This window comes from Lucilia cuprina, chromosome 2 (assembly GCF_022045245.1).
Source record: "Lucilia cuprina isolate Lc7/37 chromosome 2, ASM2204524v1, whole genome shotgun sequence".
In the NCBI taxonomy this organism is placed as follows: domain Eukaryota; kingdom Metazoa; phylum Arthropoda; class Insecta; order Diptera; family Calliphoridae; genus Lucilia; species Lucilia cuprina.
In genome coordinates, this window is record NC_060950.1 from 28,053,358 (window position 1) to 28,075,198 (window position 21,841).

The window sequence follows — 21,841 nt, forward strand, 5'->3', positions numbered from 1 at the left end:
CCTAACATTTGACAGTTTCAGTAGATATGTCCATGTACAAAAAAACAGCAATCAACTGTTGCAGTAGAGCCATCTTGTATGAATTCGCCTTAATTTTGTTTTTCGCACTTGTAAACAAAACAAATTAGTATAATTTTTTTTAATAATAAACAAAAATAAATAATAACAATAACAAAACTGTAAAATTAGTGAAAACAAGTGGTAAATATTAAAATGCAAAAACTACAAGAAATTTTAAAGATATATTTCCAAAAAAAATGATTCTTAAGAAATAAATTGACGACGTAGGTACAAATAAGAGAAAAAAGAAAAAGTTACCAATGAGAAAAAAACAAGTACGCAAAAAAAAAAACATTAAAAAATTTGTTGTAAATAAAATTAATTGAATATTAAAGAATGTTTATATTTTTATTTAAATTCGTTTAAAAGAATTTAATTAAAAGTAAAATTAATACTTCACTTTCTTAATTGTTTAATGTTCTTTTTTTTTGCTCGTCTTTTTTTATAATAACTCGATTTGTGAGTTCAATAAATTCGATTTTTTTTGCCGAGTTGTTATTTTAGTAATCACTAACAGTGATGGTGAATAATTTACAAACATTGAATATATTTTAAGAATATTTATAACCTACATCAAAAAAAGTTGTGTGCAGTTGTTTGTAACCTATAGAAATATTAATCATACGCCTGTGAGTTCATTTAAATCATGGTATATTTTTGTGTATACATTAATGTAGTAGGAACATATGCGTTTATGCTAATGTTTGTAACACCCAAAAAGATCTGGAGGGCCCTTCAAAAATCACTTGAAAGTTAATAACTGATATTGGTTTTGATAACGCCGCTAAAAATGCTACTTCTATTGGTGCTGATTTGTTGTTGTTGTTGTAACGGTTCGACTGTGGTCGATAGTTCTTTCCTGAAATTAGAATAAGAGATACTTAATTATTTGAATTTGGGTCTGTGGGTGGAAGGGGGAGCTGGAGAAACTGCGCCACCTCAGTCGATCTTAACCATAGGTATATAGGGCGCAAATTTGTAGACCTAGCAGGACAATTGAATAAATGCACCGTGTCATGAGGACTTTGATGGCAGGCTGGGCAACGATTTAAAGTGCCTGATTTGTAGTTGATCTTACTGCTGCTAAGAAAATTCGTTGTATACTTGACAATCTATATAAGGTTTGAAATTCAAAATATGTGGAGCTTTCTCGTGAGAAACCAGGGGCTTGAACCTAATGGTGTTAATATTCTTAATAGACTTATCACTAAACATACTTTTGGTAAAATGTGTTTAAACAAAATTTGTGACGTTCGCCCTTTGTAATGTTTGCAATGTCAATCGGCTTTGAAGAATCTTATATTCCCATCATCAGCCTGTGTTTGTTTTGGATTACATCGCTGTTCTCGTATTTTTAATTCGGTCTGAGATTAACTTATTTCGGTATATTGATATTGTCATTCCATTTGTAACACATTGAAATATTGTCCTTATAAATTTTTTAAATGAACTAGCCATGTTGAAAATACAATAGAGTACGGATCTAGAGAGTTGAAAATTTTCACAAATATTTTCTATAGATAAGGTTTGTTTTGTATTGAAAATGGTCAATTTAGATCCGCGTTTTCGCATAGACCCCATACAATCGACTGTTTTAAAAATGCAAGTATAGCGATGCAATTCGACATAAAAAAGTTCTCTCTACCAAATTTTATAAGGATCGGTACATATTTTATCATATTTGGCTAAAATAAGAGTCTATCGCATAAGTAAGGAAAAATGTTAAATAAACATTTAAAACAATAATAAGTGTAACAAAACAAATCAGAAAAATGCAATTTACTTGAAATATTAAGTTTTTGTTCTTCCGAAATCATTGCTTTATTGTTTTTATTAATAGTGTTTTTCACTTATAACTTGAGTTTAAATGGTCAATTACACTCAGTTAAACTAAGATAATAAGTAACTTTACTGATAACTGAAAAACACGAATCATATATAAAATCAAAGAATGAAGATTATCTTTATCAGAAAAACTCGCCCTAAGGGCGGGTTTCTTACTACTCAGTTAAACTAGGCTTAACTTGCTGTTAGATTAAACTTGGAACAAATTTAGGCGGACTTTAACCAATGATTGTGTTTTTCATTATTGGATATAAGTTCAGTTATCTTTGTTAGTATTGCCAAGTTTTCACTCAAAAACATAAACAATAAACAGCTGTTTTTGCAAACAATACTTTTGTAAAATGGAAAATTTTGGAAAAATATTAAAAAAACATTTAAAACAATAATTAATGAAACAAAACAAATCAAAAAATTGCAATTTACTTAAAATATTAAATTTTTATTCTTCCGAAATTATTGTTTTATTGTTTTTGTTAATTATGTTTTCTCACTTATAACTTGAGTTTAATTGGCCAATTACACTTAGTTAAACTAAGATAATAAGTAACTTTACTGATAACTGAAAAACACGAAACATATATTAAACCTGGTTTAACCAAAGAATGATGATTATCTTTATCAGAAAAACTCGCCCTAAGTGTACCCTGATTAAAGTACATAGTAATATAAACAAGTAGGAAATTATAATCGGTCGTGGCCGACCATATAATACCCTACGCCTTTTACAAAAATAAAATGTGATTTATAAGTCATAATAAAGCATTTAAGTTGAATTGTAACTTTCCTCAGACATACTTAAGCCGTTTATTGTTGAATACAATTTTGGACATTTAAGTGAAATTTTGATGGGGTCTTTTCATATGGTCTAGGTTTTTATGAGGACCTATAATTATACAATTGGCGAGGGACATCAAGTCTAGTATAGAACTTTGAAGCTTATTTTAGAGTTACGAGTATATTAAACATAATTATGAACTTAAAAGCCCTATTCGTCAGGTTCAGTTGTATAGGGGTTAGGTGAAATAACGGACCGATGTTAAACATTTTCAATAGGCTATGGTGCTATAGAAGGTCATGTGCCAAATTTCATTGAATTATCTTCAAAATTGCCACCTGTAGTTTGATTACAAGTATAATATCCCAGAACACTGCAATATCATGGAAAATATATATGTCCGACTAAGTGTTGTTCTCCCTCATAGTGTTTTGATTCGAAATGATTTGTCAAAGTTTAAACTTCTGTGTGATAAAACAATACTCATTGAATCTAATCACCTTCTTAGCTACAACTTTCCATGAAGAAATGGTATAGTATCATTAGGATTCTTGATGAGCTGCGGACTTTAGAAAGAAGGGTAATGTTTTCCTTTTATTTTACAGTATTGTACATGTTGTACCTTATCGGTTTGTTGAAAAAGTTTTTACACACTTAGTCTTGGGTACCACCATAGTTGTTGGATTTTATAGGTCGTAAATCCAGATCTTATTTATCTTCTACTATAAAAAAATGTGAAAAACGGTCTAATTAGTTCTTTAAGGGCGGGTTTCTTACTCCTCAGTAAAACTAGGCCTAACTTGCTGTTAGAATAAACTCGCAACAAATTTAGACGAACTTTAACCGATGATTGTGTTTTTTAGTTTTGGATTTAAGTTCAGTTAACTTTGTTAGTATTGCCAACTTTTTACTCAGAAGCATAAACAAAGAACAGCTGTTTTTTGCAAATAATACTTTTGTAAAATGAAAAATGTTAAATAAACATTTAAAACAATAATAAATAAAACAAAACAAATCAGAAAATTGCAATTTACTTAAAATATTAAGTTTTTGTTCTTCCGAAATCATTGTTTTATTGTTTTTGTTAATTGTGTTTTCTCACTTATAACTTAAGTTTAATTGGCCAATAACACTCATTTAAACTAAGATAATAAGTAACGTTACAAACACAAAGCATATGTTAAACTAGGTTTAAACAAAGAATGTAGATTATCTTTATCTGAAAAACCCGTCCTTAAGATTTTTATTTAATGTTACATTTACCTTCAATATTATAATGATTGAAAAAAACATTTAAAAGATATAATAACTCAGGTTAGATTGTAAACATATGGGCCTGTTTGAAAATACATCCCTGCGCTGCATTTGTGACTAGTCAACGATAGCGATGCAAATCAGCTGAGGAGTATTTTATGTAAACAAACAAATTTGCGTTTCTTTGTATTTTTGAACGGAATATCATGCAAAATGGATAAGTTGTATATAATGTATTCAATTAGACCTCTTATCTTGTTTGTAATAGAGTATGAATGAAATATTTGTACAATAGTACGTATCACATTTGGGCGATAATCATTTTCGCCGATGATGATAATATGATAGTTTAAAACTGTTGGAAAAAAATAATACTTTTACTGCTTTAATGACCAAAGTACAGTGACTTTCTTTCAAGTTTAAAGACAGGATTAACATAACTTACCATTAGGACCATATGCTTATGAGTGGTCTGTTCTGGATTTACGATTTTTGGCCTTTTATTTGAATAGTGCGTTTTTCTAGAATATATTCAATATTGTTGGAACCTTTTAAACATTTGGCATCATCTTATAACATAGTTATTATTAATACATAAGAGTTCGGGGATCCGCATCTGTAAGATACACCAGTCTCCCGTAAAAGTAGTCATATATTAGCAGTAATTTTACTCTCAGGTTCATTGCGATCAAACGCATTAATCAATTAGGTTAGGCTGAATGAAGTATACTTTAACTCGATCTGCAAAATTTAAGAAATGTCCTCTTTGCTTTACATGAAAAAGATTGGTTTAAAAACATATTGTATTCATCTATAAAAGGAATAACCTTTGTATGGGATAATATTTTTTGTATAACATTATATTCATTAGTCAAAATCCGTAATCTTCAGAGTCTAGTCAGAATTCGTATCATGTTAACAAACTTGGCCGACCATATAATACCCTACACCATGAGTATATTTTTAAATTTTTTATTTTTTATAAAGAAACTTTTACATTGAATATTACCATAATTCCAAAATATTTAAACAATTTATTGATAAAAAAAATTTTCTAAATGAGGCTTTATATAGGTCAAATATGGTCCGATCCTCGGTAAATTTGCGAAGAGGATATATTTTTAAATAACAGTTAGTTTTGTTGAGTTTCATTGCGATACAAATGGTTACAAGTCAATTTTAGACGTTTAAGACATTTTTGAAGGGGGGTTTGTATGGGGGTTATGGCATAAAAAGTTCAAATCGGGAGGTACGGCTGTATGGGGGCTAAGTGAAATAATGGACCGATTTCAACCATTCGTCACTGTGCCAAAAAAACATGCTTGGTCCAAATTTCATCAAATTATCTTGAAAATTGCGGCCTGTACCTTGCGCACAATGTTTACATGGACAGATGGACGGACGGACGTACGGACGACTTAAAAAATGATTCTGAATCGATCGGTATACTTTAAGGTGGGTATTGGACCAATATTTTTGTATGTTACAAACATCAGCACAAACGTATAATACCCTTCCCACTATAGTGGTGTAGGGTATAATAAGACTTTCTTGCCCATGTTATTAACTCTCTTCTCGATGGATTTAATAGTTTAACTATCCACCATTCCATTATTACAAATAAGACCTTCTTGTCCTTGTTTATAGCTCTGCTCTTGTTGCATCTAATAGATTAACTTTCTCAAGTTCGATTTTTTTATTGAAGCACATTCGTTCTTTTATAATCTTCCACGAGTAGTAGTTACCATTATCCAAAGTGGATGTGTGTATGAGTATTTAGTTATTACTATCTTACAGTTAAATATGGTCTTGTACTACTTAACCTTATCATCTGTTACGTCCTAATTTCCTTCGGGCTATAGAAAAATATGTTAACACCTATTGGCACCAAATTCAATATACAGTTAATCAACTAAGTTTTTTGCCTACCTTTTTTAAGAGAATTTTGTTTTTTTGTTCATAAATAAAATTCGAAAAAAACAGGTAAAAATTAATATAAGTTTTCCAATTAAAAATAGAGATTGTGTAAAATGGGAAAAATTAGAAAAAAATACTAAAATACAAATTTTGGTGCATTTGTTGTTGCATGTTATTATTTTTCATCAGAATTTGCATGTCAATAAAGTATTTTGCATATTAAGAATTCCGGTTAATTTTATTGGGTTTTTCAAATTATTTTTTAATTATTTTTGGAATTTATTGTTTTATTGTTAAAAGGAAGAGTGTTAAGTATTTTTCAATTGCAATTTGTAAAAATCATATCCTCATTGGGTGAAAATGAGATGTTATTTGCCTTAAAAATGTTTAAAGGATAATAATGAGGCATTTTCGATATAAAAAATTAGTTTAGATTTTTAAAACAAGTGTAAATCAATAAAATATAATTATGAAATGTTTAATCAATATCATTAAAAAATATAAAATAGAATAATAGATGAAATGATCCAAAGAATTATTAGAAAAAACGCATTGAGTGCTCTTTCAAAATCTTTAACTGACAAAGGGAGGCGACTTGTATTGGACTCCTAATTTATCTTTTTCAAAATCTATATACAAACTTGGAGGAACACTATGTTTAAATTTAGACCTCTAAACAGACCTTAGATTGCTTAGAACCAATGTAAAGTGAAGTGTCGTGTAGTACAGGAAAAATACCTATTTTAGATATTTTAAAATATAGGTGGTTATCATACCCTAAGGTCAACAAAAGCAAACATTTTCAGCTAATACATACATACATACATACATACATACATACATACATACATACATACATACACTTATAAATATTTAGAATCCAAATCAAGAATAACTATCCAGATCCAAATACGCCTACTGTATCTTATTCATAAAATAAAGAATTTAAAATATGAGGTTGAAAATCAAGATTTTAGCATTTAATAGTTCTATAGTGGTATATGGTGATGTCCCTATACTTAGAGTGGCTAGGATGGTACTTAGTGTTAGATTTATTGAATAAGAATCAGTATTATACAATTCTAAATAAAACTTACAAAATGCTCCCCAAATAGATGGAGTTTCCGTAATGTAGTTTTTATTTATCAATACAAAATGACCAAAAACCAGGATTATTTTTGTTTTAATATATAGATTTATACCTCACAAAACATTTGTTCTAGCTCCAAATCCATTGATTATCTAATATGTCATGTATCCAATACAAAATTACTTATTATTTTCGAAATTTAATGAAAGAAACGATAGATTTCATGTTAAGTCAAATATTGATAAATTCTGATAGGTATATAGGATAATAAATCGGTTAAGAAATGTTCAAATTTAGTCGTTCCACTACTAAAATATTTTAGATATTTTAGTAGTGGAAATGTTATTCTAATATATAGGAGTAATAAAAATATAAAATATTATAAAATAATGCAGCAATATTAAAAAAATGAACAAAAAACCTAAAAAAGCAAAATACTTTATTGACCCAAAAAATTAACAATACGTTCACATTTTATCAAAGATCTCGTTAATTAATATAACGATTTTACTTTTTATGGTATAAAATTAAAATATAAGATATTCTTTAAAAAATACAACAAACAAATTACTTTATTTTGCTAAAAATAATTGTTCACATAAAGTTTTTTCTCAAAATTTATAAAATTTTACATAGGCAAATTACTTAATTGATTTACTGTACATTAATAAACATGCATTAATAGTCAATAAGCCCGAAGATGAGAGCTTACTACGCAAGGGCAATTCTATGTTACGCTTGTATAAAGCCAATGTGACACAGTGGAACTAAGGCCCAGTTTCGTGGTTGTTTTTTGTTTAAATCTCAATGCCTTCTTGGTAATATTCTCTATGTGTTGTCTTCAGGATAAAGGGTAAAATTTGAAGCCAAGAAATCTACATTTCTCCATCACTAGGTTTGATTAAAAAAGAAAATTATATTTGATAAATATCTTAATAACAACTTAAATTAGATTTTCCCCTCAACCCGGCTAGATGCTATTAAAAATTTCACAACTGTTAAATCCATAAATTTTACTAAATATTTTTGTTTTGTTGAAAATTTTCGCGTTTCTTGTTGTTGCCTAAAGAAAACTCAAAACACGCAATATGACGTCGTCGTCGTCGTCGTTGAACTCGTCGTCGTGCATGCTCGTTCACAGAAAAAATAAATATATATTTATAAAAAACAGCAGAAAATAAAATTTCTTCTTTCATGGCTTAAATCCAAGTAATGGATTCATTGTATGATGATGGGGCTTTTACGAGTAGGTTTGCGTGTGTCAGTGTGTAAAAGTATGCGTGTTTTGGACGTGCTGATGTGAATGTGTGTGTATGTGTGTAATGTATGACTAACTGGTAGATTTTGTTCGATTTTTTTTTGGCCTAAAGTGAATGGTTATGGCTTAAAACACGGCAATGTAACAACATCAGGGCACGTCTAAAAAATTACAGTGGGTTTTCAATCTACGTGGTTAGTTCGAAAATGTTGTTCATAGTTTTTGAGTAATGGAGTGAATTTATAGTGGATTTGTTTTGAATAGATGAGTTTAGCAGTATAATAATTGTGCAATTCACAATCGGTGTGGTATCGTTGTATGTCATAAAGAAATTTTAAACTATTTTTCTTTTAACAACAACAAATCAATATTTTTGAAACACATCCATCGGAAACACATTGCTCCACTCCAAAATTGGTGTTGTATCGTAGTATGTTGTAATATACTGTAATGCTTAGTTCCATGTAAACCTTTTAATCAAAACTACAGGTCGCAATTTTCTAGATAATTTGATGAAACAAACTTTTCTTTTGGCACAAGGACGAAGCTTATTGAAAATGGTTAAAATAGGTTTTTGAGTCCATAATTATGTTAAATGTTCTAGTAACTGTATCGGACTTCATTAGCCCCCATACAAAGTCCCCTTTAGAAAATGTTTTAAAAATCACTAAATGCAAATAGGAATTAGGGAGAAAAACAATTTAAAGGCATTATAGATTCTTACTTGTTATTGAATTGTTTTCGGTTCCATACAACACTGATAGTGATTTGGGCAACTAATAAACTGATTTAGAACTGATTAGAAAAATTATTTTTTTATACAGTTTGGTAGATGAATACTTAGAATATACATCAATTTCTCTTAGTTAGAGGCTAGAAGGTCGTATTTTTAACTAATTTATCCATGATAGACTAATAATTATCATACTTTAGCGGCTAGTTGTACTTTGTTAGAAATTGATCATTCAGATTCTTGGCTTGTGATTAGGGATATCCTTTTAAGGACGGGTTTCTTACTCCTCAGTTAAACTAGGCTTAACTTGCTGTTAGAATAAACTCGCAACAAATTTAGGCGGACTTTAACCGATGATTGTGTTTTTCAGTTTTAGATTTAAGCTCAGTTAACTTTGTTAGTATTGCCAACTTTTCACTCAAAAACATAAACAATGAACAGCTGTTTTTTTTTTTTTTTTGCAAACAATACTTTTTTAAAATGGAAAATTTTTGAAAAATTTTAAATAAACATTTAAAACAACAATAAATAAAACAAAACAAATCAAAAAATTGCAATTTACTTAAAATATTAAGTTTTTGTTCTTCCGAAATTATTGTTTTATTGTTTTTTGTTAATTTGTTAATTCCTCACTTATAACTTGAGTTTAATTGACCAATTACACTCAGTTAAACTTAGATAATAAGTAACTTTACTGGTAACTGAAAAACACGAAACATATATTAAACCAGGTTTAACCAAAGAATGAAGATTATCTTTATCAGAAAAACACTATCATTTAAAAAGTAGACCGTACATTTGAAAATTGTATTAATAAGACATAAATCACAGCCAATACAGATGATTTATGGATGTAAGGTACAAACATTTTCGACCCTGCAAGGCAATGAAATTATACAAGTTATAAAAAGACATACATTAAACATCTGCTATCAGCGGTTATAATAAGAATCATTCACCTTAAGTTGATGTTCACATCTACGAAAGGCAGTTTTTGGAACAGATTTTTTAAAGAAGTTTAGGATCTAAATCATTTCAGTTAAAAGTAATATTTTAGAGAACACAGTCTGTACTACTTAGGTTACGTTGATAGGAGGATGTATACTACATCAAATCCGAAGAAATACACCTAGGCCACTTTCGGTCCTGTTGTGCGCTCCAATTAAAGAAAAAAATTTTTTCACTGAATGTATTATTTTTCCATGTTCAGAAACTCAGTTTCCTGGACGTAATTCCTAAGAATCTTCCAATCAGTTTTGGTTAAGAATGTTATTTCCGGAATAACATCACTTCCAAGATAGTTGGATCTAACTTCGACGAATGCCTGACAATGGCAAAGAAAGTGCTCCAGAGTTTCACTGTCCTCTCCACATTCTCTACATTCGTCTGAATCCGCACGTCCAATTTTGTATAGATGTGCTCGTAATCCTGTGTGTCCACTGAGAATACGTAACATCATACTAACCTCAGACTTGCTCATTTTGAGAAGATTTCTCGTCTTGCTGTCATCAGGGTCACCCCATAGAATCTTTGTGGTTCTACCCACCGTTTCATTATTCCAAGAGGCCTTATGGGATTCTCTCATCCATATTTTTCATTTAGCTTTTGTTGCGTCGAATGGTTTTGCATTTGTCAGGTTAACTACATCGAGCTCCCTTCCCTTTAAAGCTATTACATTCGCCCTTTCGTTGCCGATTACTCCCGAGTGGCCTGGTACCCATATGATGTGAAACCTTACCTCTGGGAGAGTATTCAGTTAAAGCTTTCTTACAATCCAATACGGTCTTAGATTTAATTCTATCACCTGATATCGCACAAATTGCCTTCTGGCTGTCGGTAAATATATTAAGCCCTGGGGGATCCATATTTATTCTAATCCAATTTACACATTCCGTTATTGCTCGTACTTCTGCCTGGAAGCTTGTGTTATGATTAGGTAAACGGTGGTATATTTCTGTTTCTGGGTCTTCAATATAGAACCCCAGGCCCACTTTGTCTGTACTACTTAATATGTATTAAAATTTTGAATATTATTTCATTTCTCAACTAAAGTTTTAATTTAAAGATTTGTAATTTAAAATGCCAAGCAATTTACTTTTCACTTTGACCTCGTATGCTTGGATACTCTACTCGTTCCAATAAAATGTTGGTGTTTTTGTTTTGCCATTTTCTTATAGCCATTGTTGACGATAACGAAGGTGCTTGCTTGTGATGATGATGATATTACCATTGCTGTTGCCTTTAGCTCGTCTCTGTGTCGTTTCTGCATGTTTTTTTGTCGATTATTCTTTAATTTTATTTTTTGTTAATTTAAGTCTTGCTTGGGTGATTTAATTATTTTCAGAGTCTCGTCTAAAACTAAAACGGCAAAATACATTTTTTTAAAATATGTTTCTGCTCAATAGCTTGAAAATCGTGAAACTCTGCTGTTCGTGTCCGTGGTCTATTGCAAAATGTTGGCGGCAGTTGTTGTAGTTACCGTGTTGTTTTAGGGGTACCTCTCCTGCTGCCCACTCTGCCATAACACGATATCAGTGCTCTAACTTGTTTTATTTGCCGTCTTCCTGCACAATATTTTTTCTTCTTCTTCTTTTGCTGTGTGTTTTTGCGTTTTTATTATCAACTTTACTCGTGCAAGTACAATTGACTGACTGCCTGGCTGTTATATTGTTGTTGTTGTTTTTGCTGTTGTGTGTGATTCCAGTTTAGAGTGATCACGAACACTCTAAACACAACAATAATAACAACAACAATGTATGAGAAACAAAAGAAAAACAATAAAAACACAACTAAAGTCCGTTGCCGTTGCCGAGCAAATGTTTTTTAAAGTGTATGAGTACAATGTAATATTGTTGTTGTAGTTGCCTTTGCAGTGTCGAGTGTTTAGCCGAGTAAAACAAGTGTGTTTGCATGATTGTTGTTATTTGTTTTTGCTGATTTTTTTCTTTTTGTTATTGTTGTTGCTGCCATATGTGTGTATGTATAATTTTTTCTTCTTATTAGTATATTTTTCCAATTATTTTCTGTTTGAAGCGTTTCTTTTTTTTTTGTTTTTGGATTTTTTTGTTGTATTGTGTACATCATCTCCCATGTTTATTAGTTAGCAAACGTTGTTGTGGTGACGCAGTGAAATCCAGTTGGATTTAGAGAGTTTGTTGGAAAACAACATCCAAGAAAAATCGCAAATAATTTGTTTTCCGAAATTAATGTTTTCTGGTGTCTTTTTTGGTTTTTGCAACTGTTTTTATTCGTTAAAATAATAATAATCAAATTGGAAACATATTTTCGAGCAGCTCATTGATTGTCTTATTCGAAATTTAATTTCGTGCTTAAACTGTGTGTGAGTGTATATTTTTTTGTGATATATTTTGGTTTCTTATTATTTTTCTTGTTTTGTTGTTGATTAAATAAAAAAAATAAGTTCAAATGTTCAATTCTTGTTCGGCTTATCACAATGAATAGATAATAAATTATTAAAATGAAGAGAATTCTTTTATTTTAGTACTCATTAAAAAGTTTTAAAATGCGCTCAAATCATTTGACTTAAGTCTTCGTCATCCTCGTATAATTGTGTTCGTAAGAGCTTCGTTTAATTGTGTTCGTACTTCGTCGCATTTAAGTTGTGTTCGTAAATACATTTCTTTTAATGGCGAAAATCTCTGCTTTTACTGCGATAGAAAGGAGTTAAAACAATATTTAGGATATTCACGTTAATGTGTAAAAATGTAAATATAAAAAAGTATAAGTATAAACTTTTTTTTTTGGCAAAAAAAGAGATTTTTTTAAGAGGGCTCAAAGGGGAGTAGGGCAAAATATGGCCCTATCCTTAAAAATGTTGGTAGGGGGAGTTAAGTCTTCTTCAATATTATTTATGTAGAATTTAAAAGTGTTATTAGTGTTTGTAAGTGAATTTTGACCTTTAAGTCATTTTCTGAAGGGGAGTTTGTATGGGGGATAGGGTCAAATGAAGCCCGATCATTACAAAAATCGGTAGTGTCATTTAAAGTTCATTTAAAGTGTGTGCTAAATTTCATCCAGTTATCTGGAAAATTGCGGTCTGTACCTTGCGCACAAGTTTACATGGACAGCCAGCCAGACGAACGGACATAGCTTAATCGACTCAGAAAATGATTCTAAGCCGATTGGTATACTTTAAGGTGGGTATAGGACGAATATTTTTGTATGTTACAAACATCAGCACAAACCCAATAGGTAGGGTGTAGGGTATAAAAACATACATGATTTTCTCGTCTCATTAAACATTACTTTAGATATATCATACTTATTATCACATGAACATTCTCGCGTGATACTAAGCTATTATGATCGATATTCAACGTCTATAGATTCATTCTTCAAAACTTATTGGTTAAAATACAAAAAATTCATACATACATATGTATGTAAGTAGTTATATCCACACTGACATAAACTAACAGTATGGCATAGATGTAAATAATTGCGCTAATGACTTCATATCTTGAATATTTTCGATTCTATACTAGACCTTCTAAACAGTGTGAACAACACAAAGCCATGTAGGGCTCCATATTTAAGTCTTGACCGTAAAGTCATTCTGTATAAGGTTCTAAGAACAATATCTTAAATACCATAGAATATAAAAATGATAACAATTTAGAAAATCAATTGAAGAATATTTGTCAAAATTACATGCCCATTTTGGTGTTGTCGTTGTAACAGTTCGACTGTGGCCGATATTTCTTTCCTGGGGGAAAAACTTTCCGTTGATACAACTGTCGCTAGGTCGATGATCGTTGTTACGAAGCGAAGATCCAATTGTCGTAATGAAGATTCGTCCCGTATTCACATACCAAATTAAACAGTTTAATGATTATTTTTATAAAAAAATTTTATTACTTTTTTCATCAGCTGTTTACACTTTGAATTTCTGGCTCAAGTTTATACCACCTCCATTGGGCGACGAAGCAAGAAAACAAAATTATCTAATTGAGTACAGCTTTAGAGGATTCATTTTAATTTAGCCTCTAATTATTCAACTAAAGATTAGCCCTTATTGTCTTAATTTAACTGAGAGCTATTGGTCAAATAAACCTAAGTTATAAGTGAGAAATACCAGTAAGCATTTGAGGTTTGATGGTCTCCACCAGGTTTTAAATAGTTAAGTTTTAATGGAATCCACCAGGGCATAAACAAACATAAGCCTGAACGCGTTTAAGAAATTATCGCGATGACGCGAGAGTTGTTCCCCAATTCAGACCTGAATTACGACTGAAAAGGAATATTTGCAAAAAACAGCTGTTCATTGTTTATGTTTTTGGCTGAAAAGTTAACAATACTAACAGAGTTAACAGAACTTAAATCCAAATTAGAAAAACACAATCATTGGTTAAAGTCCACCTAAATTTGTTCCGAGTTTAAACTAACAGCAAGTTAAGCCTACTTTAACTGAGGAGTAAGAAACCTACCCTAAGGGCGGGTTTTACATATAAAGATTCTTTGTTTAAACCTTGTTTAATATATGTTTCGTGTTTTTCAATTATCAGTAAAGTTACTTATTATCTTAGTTTACCTGAGTGTAATTGACCAATTAAACTCAAGTTATAAGTGAGAAAACACAATTAACAAAAAAAAATGATTTCGGAAGAACAAAAACTTAATATTTTAAGTAAATTGCAATTTTCTGATTTGTTTTGTTTTATTTATTGCTGTTTTAAATGTTTATTTTATATATATATATATATATATATATATATATATATATATATATATATATATATATATATAATATATATATTAATATATATATATATATATATATATATATATATATATATATATATATATATATATATATATAATATATATATTATATATATATATTATATATATTATATATATATATATATATTTCTTTTTTTTTTTTCAAAATTTTCCATTTTACAAAAGTATTGTTTGCAAAAAACAGCTGTTCATTGTTTATGTTATTGAGTGAAAAGTTGGCAATACTAACAAAGTTAACTGATCTTAAATCTAAAACGTTTTTCAATTGGCCCTTTTTGAATTTTCAATAATATTGAAGCTAGAAACTTGAAATCAAACTTTCCCTCAAAACATATATGAAGGATTTGAGGGAATAAAGTCATAAAACTTATTGATCTTCCTAAAATTCAACTAAAATACTTATTCCCCTATATCCTTAATTTTTATATACATATGAATGTAATTTAACATTTTTAAAACAAATCCTTTCTTTTAGTAAATGGAAATTATTATGAAAGTAAAATGTTCACCAAGTCCGGGAGCTGGCTCCTCACCACATTCTACACTGAAAATAGTTGATCATCACCATCAACTGCAACAGCATACCTACACAAATGCTGGCTACAAATCAAGTCCTCCACCACCATCACCACATAATGTAATGCCACCGCGAACTTACACGCCCAACACACCACATCCAGGCAATAAATATGCCATTAGCGGTGCAAATAGTGGCAGCTCGTGTAATGATTGTTCATTGGGCTATTGTTGTAATGTGTCACCATGTTGTGCCACAACTCCCTCACCCTCTCATTATTCACAAACTCCACCTTTAGCCTTACAAAGGGCATCACCATCCTCCGCTACAACACCAGTGCAGTATACCTCAACAGAATCATATACGAGTAATGCTCCATGTCAAGCTGCAGATGAACCTGAATTTGTCTCCATAGACGATGAAAAGGTAAAACAGTATTTAATACGCTTGGGCCAGCAGCAATTACAAAAACAACGACAACAGCAACAACAACAACAGCAGCAGCAAAGTCGTCCACAAAAAGAACCCAAAATAACGCATGTTTTTTCCGCTCCAACTAATGCAAATGCCGTGAAACCGGTAGTCTATGAAATTATTGAGTTAGACGATGAGGATGAAAGGGAAAAACTCAAACAAATCAAACAACAAGCCGAACAAAGTCTTGCAAATAGAAAATTACCGCCCAATCTCACTATAAACTTAGCCAATCGTAATACGAAATCATTGGACATAAGTCTTATACCTAAAACTTCCGACAACAAAATCACTACACAAAACAGCCAAGAATTGCCTTTAATTAGCAGTCAAACATCCAGTTCGCGATCGTCAATTAATAAAAATTCAGCAAATCATAAAATTATAGCTGAAATTGATTTGCTGGAAAGCGATGATGAAGATGATGCATATGTGCATGATGATAACAACGATGAGGATGATGATGATGACGATGACACATTACCTTTAGTAGCGGTTAGTTGTGAACTACAGTGTGATGACGAAGATGAGGAGGATATTGTACAGGTTAATACAGCTGGATGCAATGTGCCCTACAACAGCGAGTATTTAAATGTTCAGCAGAATAGATCTACAGTAAAATATTCTAAACCATTAGTTGATGATGTCGTTATAGTCGGTTCGCATGCAGATAAAAATAATGATGATAATATGTTGGTTCGTTGGGAGGAATATGAGGGTCAACGAGAACGTGTCTTTTTCGAATGTTTTTTATGTGGTAAAAAAGTACAATCTAGCTATAATCTAAGACGGCATATGATGATTCATACAGGTGAGTTAAACCAAACTAAAGATAGATAGATAGATAGATAGATAGATAGATAGATAGATAGATAGATAGATAGATAGATAGATAGAAAAATATATAGATAGATAGATAGATAGATAGATAGATAGATAGATAGATAGATAGATAGATAGATAGATAGATAAATAGATAGATAGATAAATAGATAGATAGATAGATAGATAGATAGATAGATAGATAGATAGATAGATAGATAGATAGATAGATAGATAGATAGATAGATAGATAGATAGATACACAAAATAGACAAAATTTTATTTAAAAAAACAATTTTTATACATTTCTCGTCCTATTTCAGGTGAACGTCCTTTTGGTTGCGATTTATGTGATCGGCGATTTCGCGAATTTAGCGATATGAAAAAACATCGACGTCGTCATGCCAACGAGCCAAGCTATCTCTGCATGGTTTGTCATGAACGACCACCTGTAGATAATGATCCAACACGATGCATCAATTGTTGTACACAATCAAAAAATGCTGTTATTATGGCTGCCATGAAACCGGCCACAGATGCTGATAATGCAGCCGAACAGAATACACGTCTTAAGTCGGCAACTGTAACAGAAACATTACAATCCTCTAAGCCATCCCTTTCATCATCATCATCCGTTACCCATTCAGTGCCACAGAAGCAACTACATACTCTACCAACCATCACCTCCGTAACAAGTTATAATATTGCGGCAATAAGAACAAAATCTCCCAATAACAGCAGTGCTACTGCAGCAGCAAACACTAGTAGTGGCAATACAAAATCAACCGAAGATACACAACGTCTTTTGGATAATATACCAGCCGTACATCGTCCTGGTTACAATGAATTGGGCATGATTACGCGTAAAGAGTTTCCCTGTCCGTTGTGCAATCGTGCCTTTGGCACTCGTCACAATCTTAAGCGTCACTACATGATACATACGGGTGAGAAACCATTTAGCTGCAGCAAGTGCCGTAAACCCTTTAGGGAATATTCAACGCTTAAGAAACATATGGTCACTCACATACGTGAACGTTGGTACAAGTGTATGCGCTGTCCCATGAAATTCCGTGATTTCCTTAAGTACACAGAACATAAGGAAACTCATCGCAATGACAGTGATAGTGATGAGCAGCAGCATTTGGCAACGAGTTCTTCAAAATCGACAAAATATTCTTCCGCAATGCAAGTTGATGGTTATATGGATTCAAATGATGATGATTCAGGTGCTGAAGATTGGCTGGAGTGTTGTGAGTGTAATCAACGTTTTAATGAAATCGATGCCTATAATGAACACTTAAAGGAACACGATGTCAATACCCAAATCTTTCAGTGTTACATTTGCAAAGAGCAATTAAAGACACGAGCTGAATTAGATCAGCATATAGCCCGGCAGCATAAATTGGATACAACGGATTCCATGGATGAGGATAATGGTGAAGCCTGAGTATACGTGTTTAGTAATAATTTTATTTGTTTAAGTATATATTTATGTTCCCCTAATATCAATTGGGTTTTGGTTACTTTCACCTTTATCCCAAAATATGAACACATTCCCCTGTTTGCCATTATCATATATGAGCAGTGATAAATTAAGTAATAAATTATAAATTTTTTTAATATTAATTTTAATGAGATTATTTTTTGTTTAACTTTAAAAACTTATACTTATTATTTTAAGTTTCAAATGCTCCTCTCCTTTTTTGTTGAAAGGCTCAGCAAGTTTAATTATAGTGCAATTGTAAAATATCGATAAAAATTTATATTTTTTATACAAAATATATAGTTTATATTTAAATGTGAATCTCTTAGAATAAAAAGAGATATCCAAATGTTTATATGTGTGCGTGTCTATGCTATATGAAAATTGTTATTTTATCATAAATTATTGTGCTTAAGTTTTAATTTTCATTCCTTCTAACTGTAACAAGATATTAACTTTACATTCCAAATAAAGTATATATTCTTCATTTATATTTTACAAATGTTTAGTCTTTTATTCCATAGAATAGACTAATGTTTTGTCTATAGAATAGAATAACGTTTAGTCCATAGAAACGACTACACTAACATTTGGTCTATAGCATAGACTAATGTTTTGTCTACAGAATAGAATAACGTTTAGCCTATAAAATAGACTAACGTTTAGTCTATAGAATAAACTAACGTTTAGTCTGTAGAATAGACTAACGTTTAATCTATAGAATAGACTAACGATTAGTCTGTAGAATAGACTAACGTTTAGTCTATAGAATAGACTAACGTTTAGTCTATAGAATAGACTAACGTTTAGTCTATAGAATAGACTAACGTTTAGTCTATAGAATAGACTAACGTTTAGTCTATAGAATAGACTAACGTCTAGTCTATAGAATAAACTAACGTTTAGTCTATAGAATAGACTAACGTTTAGTCTATAGAATATAGAATAGAATAATAGACTAACGTTGAGTCTAAATAATAGACTAACGTTTAGTCTATAGAATAGACTAACGTTTAGTCTATAGAATAGGCTAACGTTTAGTCTACAGAATAGACTAACGTTTAGTCTACAGAATAGACTAACGTTTAGTCTATAGAATAGACTAACGTTTAGTCTATAGAATAGACTAACGTTTAGTCTATAGAATAGACTAACGTTTAGTCTACAGAATAGACTAATGTTTAGTCTACAGAATAGACTAACGTTTAGTCTATAGAATAGACTAACGTTTAGTCTACAGAATAGACTAACGTTTAGTCTATAGAATAGACTAACGTATAGTCTATAGAATAGAATAACGTTTAGTCTATAGAATAGACTAACGTTTAGTCTATAGAATAGACTAACGTTTAGTCTATAGAATAGACTAACGTTTAGTCTATAGAATAGACTAACGTTTAGTCTATAAAATAGATTAACGTTTAGTCTATAGAATAGATTAACGTTTAGTCTATAGAATAGATTAACGTTTAGTCTATAGAATAGACTAACGTTTAGTCTATAGAATAGACTAACGTTTAGTCTATAGAATAGACTAACGTTCAGTCTATAGAATAGTCTAACATTTTGTCTATAGAATAGACTAACATTTAGTCTATAGAATATACTAACGTTTAGTCTATAAAATAGACTAACGTTTATTCTATAGCATAGACTAATGTTTAGTCTATATAATAGACCAATGTTTAGTCTATAAAATAGACTAGAATAGACTAATTTTTAGTCTATAAAATAGACTTTAGTCTACTCTATATCTATACTAATCTTAAGATTATTTTATTATAAACGTCTAATAAATTGTTATGAATATAATCCAACATAGTTTACGTTTAAATTTTTTTAAATTAAATCGTTTTCATAATTAAGAGTGGCAACGCTGTGATTCATTCTTCATTTGTAAACAACTCTGTTTTTATATTCTGTTTTCTTTTCATGTTTTTAAATTGCGTTAAAACAGCTGATTGATGTAAACAAATAAAAGCAACTACACGTGCAGATTCAAAAAAATAAATTGTTTACATTTTTTAGCTGAAAGTAATTAGTTGAATATTATTTAAATAAAACAAAATGGAAGAAACTAAAGGATTTTACGATATGTGTATACCATTTAATAAGGATGAAAAGATTATGAGAGAAATGTGCAAAGAATTAATTGAATGTATGTGATAACGATAAAAAATTCGAAATACAAGTGTTTATTAAATAATTAACTGTTTATTTGCAGTGGGTTATAAAACTATAGCCATAGAGCAACAATTTGATCATAGCAAAAAGGAAAATGTTAAAAGATCCTCGGATATATTTCCCGAACCTGTGAATATCAAATGGCTGCAGGAGGAGTTTAAGAATAAATTGAAGATCTTGCAACGTTTAACTATAATCTATGTGGATGTGGCTGTGGCACATGCCATGGTAAGACTTTTTATTCAAAACTAAAATGATAATTAACAAATTCCGATTTTAGGGTAATTCTTTAAATTTAAAGAAATTTAATTTAATAGCCGGCCAGCCTAAAACAGATGCTGCTTTGACGGTAATATATTTATATTACAAAGTGGATACACAAATTTTTTAAATTCTTAATAATTGCAGCATTGTTGCACTACCTTTAATGGTGATATTGTTACCTTTGACACTAATGCTGGTATACGCCTGAATGTTAACCGCAAAGCCTATCAAGTGGCTGTTAAGCGGGGTGTCTTTTTTGAAATCAAATATTCTCCCTTGATAGCTGATTCCTCCTGCCGCAAGGATATGATTAAGGTGGCTCATAATTATTTTGTTAAGGGTAAATCAAGAAGTATTATTATCTCCAGTGGAGCTACAAATGTTTTTGAGTTAAGAGGACCTTATGATGTGGCTAACTTGTAAGTTTAAGCTACAGCTGTATGTGTTATATAAATGTTTTTTATTCCTCTTTTTAACCTTATAGATCTTTTATTTTTGGCCTATCGGAAGACCAGGGCAAATGTGCTATAGATCGTTTTTGTCGTCAATTGTTTTTGAGAGCCGGTAGGTGGATTTGTGTTTCTTAAAATATTATTTTAAATCTAAAATTATCTTCCTTTTAGAATCTCGGCGCGTTGGTAAAACAGTTATGTTTGTTAAGGCTTCGGGTCCAGTGGTATTTTCGGATTCCTCCTCCGACAGTGATATCGATGAGGAAGAAGTTGCAATAGATGATCAGTCAAATAAAATGGAAACTGATGATCTTATTAAGTTTTCAAAGGATTCAGAAAGCGATGCGAATTCAGATGTCAATGAAAATATAAAAGAACAACCTAATAAAAAGAAAAAAATGTTTTAAATATTTTTTTGGTGTTTTTAATAAAAGCTTTATTATTTTTTCCTTTTTTTACAATTTTTAAAATGTCGTCCAAAGAAAAGTTTTAGATTTTTGAATTTTTTAATGTCGCACAGTGGTAGAGTGTAAAAAAAGGGAAATTTTGATTATACTATTTTTTAAAAGTTTGGATCTTATGAGTTTAGTATTGCGCTATCATAGTACCAAAAATAGAGTTCTTAAACTAGTCCAAAGACTTAAGGTACTTAAAAACTATAGATTAGTCATTAAACAAGTCAAAATTTTTCAACCATTTAGTCAATATACTGATCAAAAGATAGTCTATTGTCTCACTAACTCATAAGGAAAAAGTAGTCTATAATCTAGACAAAATACTAGTCTGTAGATTATTGCTTAGTCTGAAGAATAGCCCATATATTACTCCAAAAACTAGACAAGCGATCGGATAAAATTAAAACTAAAAAGTACTCTCTTTAGTATAATCTATTTCAGTTTTCATTGCAATATCTTTTTAAAAATTTGATCGAAGTCGGTAATTTCTGGTTA

The 21,841-nt window shown here is 30.6% G+C and overlaps 2 protein-coding genes across 5 annotated transcripts; both read left to right on the top strand.

The window, feature by feature from the left end:
• The first annotated feature begins 58 nt into the window (after nt 1-58).
• Nucleotides 59-18,484, top strand: LOC111686319 (zinc finger protein 12). Of its 4 annotated transcripts, none has more exons than XM_046951273.1 (3): nt 59-201; nt 15,171-16,497; nt 16,832-18,484. In XM_046951273.1, exons 2-3 carry the CDS (start codon nt 15,174-15,176, stop codon nt 17,953-17,955), a joined length of 2,448 nt encoding a protein of 815 aa, XP_046807229.1. In that variant the 5' UTR covers nt 59-201; nt 15,171-15,173; the 3' UTR covers nt 17,956-18,484. The 4 variants fall into 4 exon arrangements, with proteins under 4 accessions (XP_046807229.1, XP_046807237.1, XP_046807235.1 ...); XM_046951281.1 differs by lacking the exon at nt 59-201 and adding an exon at nt 317-335; XM_046951279.1 differs by lacking the exon at nt 59-201 and adding an exon at nt 11,790-11,908.
• Nucleotides 18,485-19,984: 1,500 nt separating this feature from the next.
• LOC111686320 (ribonuclease P protein subunit p30) lies at nt 19,985-21,301 on the top strand. Its single transcript, XM_023448678.2, has 6 exons — nt 19,985-20,149; nt 20,216-20,403; nt 20,456-20,524; nt 20,584-20,858; nt 20,924-21,003; nt 21,063-21,301. Exons 1-6 carry the CDS (start codon nt 20,059-20,061, stop codon nt 21,296-21,298), a joined length of 939 nt encoding a protein of 312 aa, XP_023304446.2. The 5' UTR covers nt 19,985-20,058; the 3' UTR covers nt 21,299-21,301.
• The last annotated feature ends 540 nt before the right edge of the window (nt 21,302-21,841 follow it).